Source organism: Poecilia formosa, unplaced genomic scaffold (genome assembly GCF_000485575.1).
Source record: "Poecilia formosa unplaced genomic scaffold, Poecilia_formosa-5.1.2 Scaffold718, whole genome shotgun sequence".
In the NCBI taxonomy this organism is placed as follows: domain Eukaryota; kingdom Metazoa; phylum Chordata; class Actinopteri; order Cyprinodontiformes; family Poeciliidae; genus Poecilia; species Poecilia formosa.
Genome location: NW_006800657.1, coordinates 130799 through 134515, shown reverse-complemented (window position 1 = coordinate 134515; position 3717 = coordinate 130799). Strand labels below are relative to the sequence as shown.

The window sequence follows — 3717 nt, the reverse complement described above, 5'->3', positions numbered from 1 at the left end:
TATCAGTATCAGTGATCGGCCCTCATGGGTGATCAGTATCGGTGATCGGTATCGGGAGGAAAAAACCTGATCGGCACACCTCTAGTATGCACTAATCCTTTATTAGAATATCCTAAAGTATTTTAAATACAGAGGCGTTTGTAAGAATAAAACAGTATCAGACAGGGGAAACTGGTTTTTATTGGAATTAAGTTAAAGACAAATACAAATCACTGCAACTCTTTCTTTAGGCATTAATCGGTTGTATGACAGACTTTATCAGATGCCGCCACAATGTGTCCACTGAACTGCGCAGGTTACTGTGTTCCTGAAATGATGGGATATTAATATTACACAGTTTCAGTCCCACATAGTATCGCCACCAACATCTATTTAGTAAAGTTTAATAATAAAAAAGAGTGTAATTAAACTAAAATGTAGGGACAGAAAGGCCCACAAAACAACGTATTTTGTCCTGATTAACTGCCAAACAATAACGTGTTTAACGACATTGCAGGCGGCAAACTGAAGCCATTTATAAATATATTTACAAGCTGCTGTCACGTAAACTAAAAGCATGACGTAATACAGCAGCTTAATGAAAGGCAGGAATAAAATAAATTAAATAAAGCTTATCGTAATCTGCATTGAAATAAAACATATGAAACGAAACTTTCACAGGTAGGACGTATTTATAAGAAATCTGCTGAGTCAGCAGTATGGGTGAATGAGTGTTTATTTTTTATTCAATGTCACATGCTGTTTTTATTTTGTTTTTTAATTATGTAAAGCACCTTGAAATGCCTTGCTGCTGAAATGTGCTATACAAATAAAATTTGATTGATTGATTGATTGATTGATTTGTGAATGAGTGTCTAAGCTTTGGGTTCCTCTAGACTTGCTAAGGAGCTATAGAAAGCCATTTACCATAATGTGGTTCTGAGCAGTCCAGTACCAAGAGGTTCTGTGGATCAGTACCACCCTCATGATGTTTCCAGTCAGTAGCAGGTTCTGGACCGCCATCCAACCCAAATATTTCTCTGGTTCTGCTTCTGACCCATGGTTCTGGAAACCCAGTCCAACCTTTGAAGGTTATGTTTTATTTCTGATTCCTGACATTTCATTATAATAAATTTTACCTGGAAATAAGTTCTGGTTCTGACTCGGAAGGTCCAACAGAATATTTCTAGAGAAGTGAAGGGTCCTGATAAGAACAGGTGATTCAACTGTTCATCAACCACCTCCGGGTCATCTGTGAACAGAACCCAGAAGATCGGGTCAGTGGTTCGGTTGCGTTGAGTTGATCCAAGGTCTGGTTCTGTCCCCAGGTGTGATGCAGCAGACATGTCCCTTCAGGCCACGCTGCAGGACCGGATCAGCTCGGCCCAGGCGCTGCTGCAGCGGGCGGAGCATCTCTGTCCGGGGGTTGAAGGTCACCAGAAGCTGTGTGGCAAGCTGCGGGCCGAGCTGCGCTTCCTGCGGCGGGTGGAGGCCGGAGAGCTGCAGGTGAAGCAGTCTCACCTGCATAGCACTAACCTCACCCACCTTACCGCCATCGTGGACTCAGCGCAGAACTTGGAGGACGTTGTGGCATTGTTGCACGTCTTCAGCTACCGGGACGCCGCTGGCCGCTGCCGCACACTTGTGGTAGACGTGGTGGCCGACGTGGGACTCACCTGGGTGAAGGCGGTGGGCCGCAAGGCGGAGGCGCTGCACAACATCTGGCAGGGACGGGGCCAGTATGGAGACAAGAGCGTGGTGCGGCAGGCGGAGGACTTCCTGTTGGCCAGCCGCCAGATGCCCGTCAACTACCGCCACCCCCGCATCGTCTTCGCCTTCTACAACGGCGTGTCCAGCCCCATGGCCGACCGGCTGCGGCACCTGGGCGTGGCGGTGAGGGGTGACATTGTGGCCGTGAGAGTGGAGGAAGAGGAGGAGAAGGATGAGGGAGAAGAGGAGGAGAGGGATGAGGAGGAAGTGGAGGAAGAGGAAGAGGAGGCCAACCCAGATGACCCAGAGGGAGAGCTGGCGTCTTCCCTGACCCAGGTGCAGCGTGGGACGGTGCTGGCTCGCCTGGCATTCCCGCTGCCGCCGCTGCCAGAGGAGTGTGGGCGGGTTAACCTGGACATCACCACGCTCATCGCCTACGTGTCGGCGCTCAGCCACGGTCGCTGCCACTTCAGCTTCCGGGAGCCGGTTCTGACGGAGCAGGCTGCCCAGGAGCGCCGGTGGCCGGTTCTGCCCAGCCTCGATGCCTTCATGGCAGGCAAGCAGCTGTTCGCCTGCCACGCAGCCGTGACCGACTTCCGCACCATCCTGGACACGCTGGGCGGGCCGGGCGAGAAGGAGCGCGCTCAGACTCTGCTGGCCCGCCTGCACCTGGTGGACGACCAGCCGTCGGAGCGCAGCCGCCGCCTCACGCCCAGCGCCAAGGTCAACCGCCGTTCCCTTGCCATCTTTGGCACCGGAGATTTCCTGAGAGCTGTCACCATGACAGCCAACAGCCGCTTCGTCAGGGCGGCCGCCAATCAGGGTGTCCGCTACAGCGTGTTCATCCACCAACCCAGAGCGCTAACTGAAGGCAAGGAGTGGAGGGCCACGCCCATCTAAGGAGGCCACGCCCACTTTCACCAGGGCTGATGGGGAATGTAGTTTCTAAACTGTTTGGGATGTGATTGGTCAGCTGGGATCTGCATGTTTCTGTTCAAATTAGAACAATAAAGATTTAGTTCACTTGTCACAGGAAGTCACCTGGATTCAGTCCTTTCAGAATAAAAGTCCCTTTTAGAATCATGTATTGGAGTGAAAACAGGTTCTTGTTCTGTTTGTTTTCATCTCCATCCTGTAAACATGCCTTCAGGTGTGTCATTGGAGCGATGTGCAGGTCCCACCTGCTGTAGCTCACCATCATGAATGATCCTGGGTCCTCCCCACTTGCTAAAATGCTACGCAACTACAGGACAGTTAGCTTTACTCAGGTGTTTTCTTCTTGGAACCAATGTATTGCTCTCCAGATCTGAGACTAGCTTTCAATAAAAAAAAAGTTTAAATCATTATTTTGAAAGCTGTTGTCACTGCTTAGGGTTATATTCTCTTGAGATCTAGCGCCCTCACCAAGATGGCGCTGATCAGCAGCAGCCAGGAAGTAACTTCTGGCTTCTTGCAGTCTCTGGTTAGTGTGACCATAGACATAATAAAAGAATAGACCCTCATGGACCGCTCTCGCCTATTGTCGCTGACGAGATTTAGGGCGGCCATCTTGGAGCGGTACTCCACTCCACTTAGCGTTGCTTATTCGGTTCAGTGTAAGCCACTATATTGTTTAACAAGCTTCCGTTTTCTTTCGTTGACCTTCATTAGCTTAGCTCTCAGTTGACGCGTTTCTGTCCCACGATATGCCTTTGTGCATCTTTCAGTGAATTAAAGAAGTACAACATCCATACAAAGTCTGACGAACTTTACTTTTCTTTGAGCAGATGTTACAGATGACTCTTTAATCTGTAACATGAAAAGTAACGTAACGGTCAAAAAACTGTGTAGAGCTCAGTTGAATGCGCCACATTCAACTTCCTTTCATAAACTAAGTGACAGCACTTTTCACATAATTTCAATTACGTCCATTAGGTGGCGCTTTTCTACAAAAATCATCATGAAATGGAATCTTATTAACAAAATATCTAATTAAGCAAACAGCATACACAATAATAAACAATGTTACAAACTGACATTTTTGGCTCT

General features: G+C 48.5%; 1 protein-coding gene across 1 annotated transcript in view; it reads left to right on the top strand.

Annotated features, from left to right (window-relative positions):
* The window catches only part of cunh7orf25 (chromosome unknown C7orf25 homolog), a 4220-nt gene extending 1446 nt beyond the window's left edge, over nt 1-2774 (top strand). Inside the window, exon 2 of the mRNA XM_007542682.2 lies at nt 1308-2774. Coding sequence (XP_007542744.1) covers nt 1324-2589 — 1266 coding nt within the window. The 5' untranslated portion in view covers nt 1308-1323 and the 3' untranslated portion in view covers nt 2590-2774. The remainder of the gene's footprint in view (nt 1-1307) is intronic.
* The last annotated feature ends 943 nt before the right edge of the window (nt 2775-3717 follow it).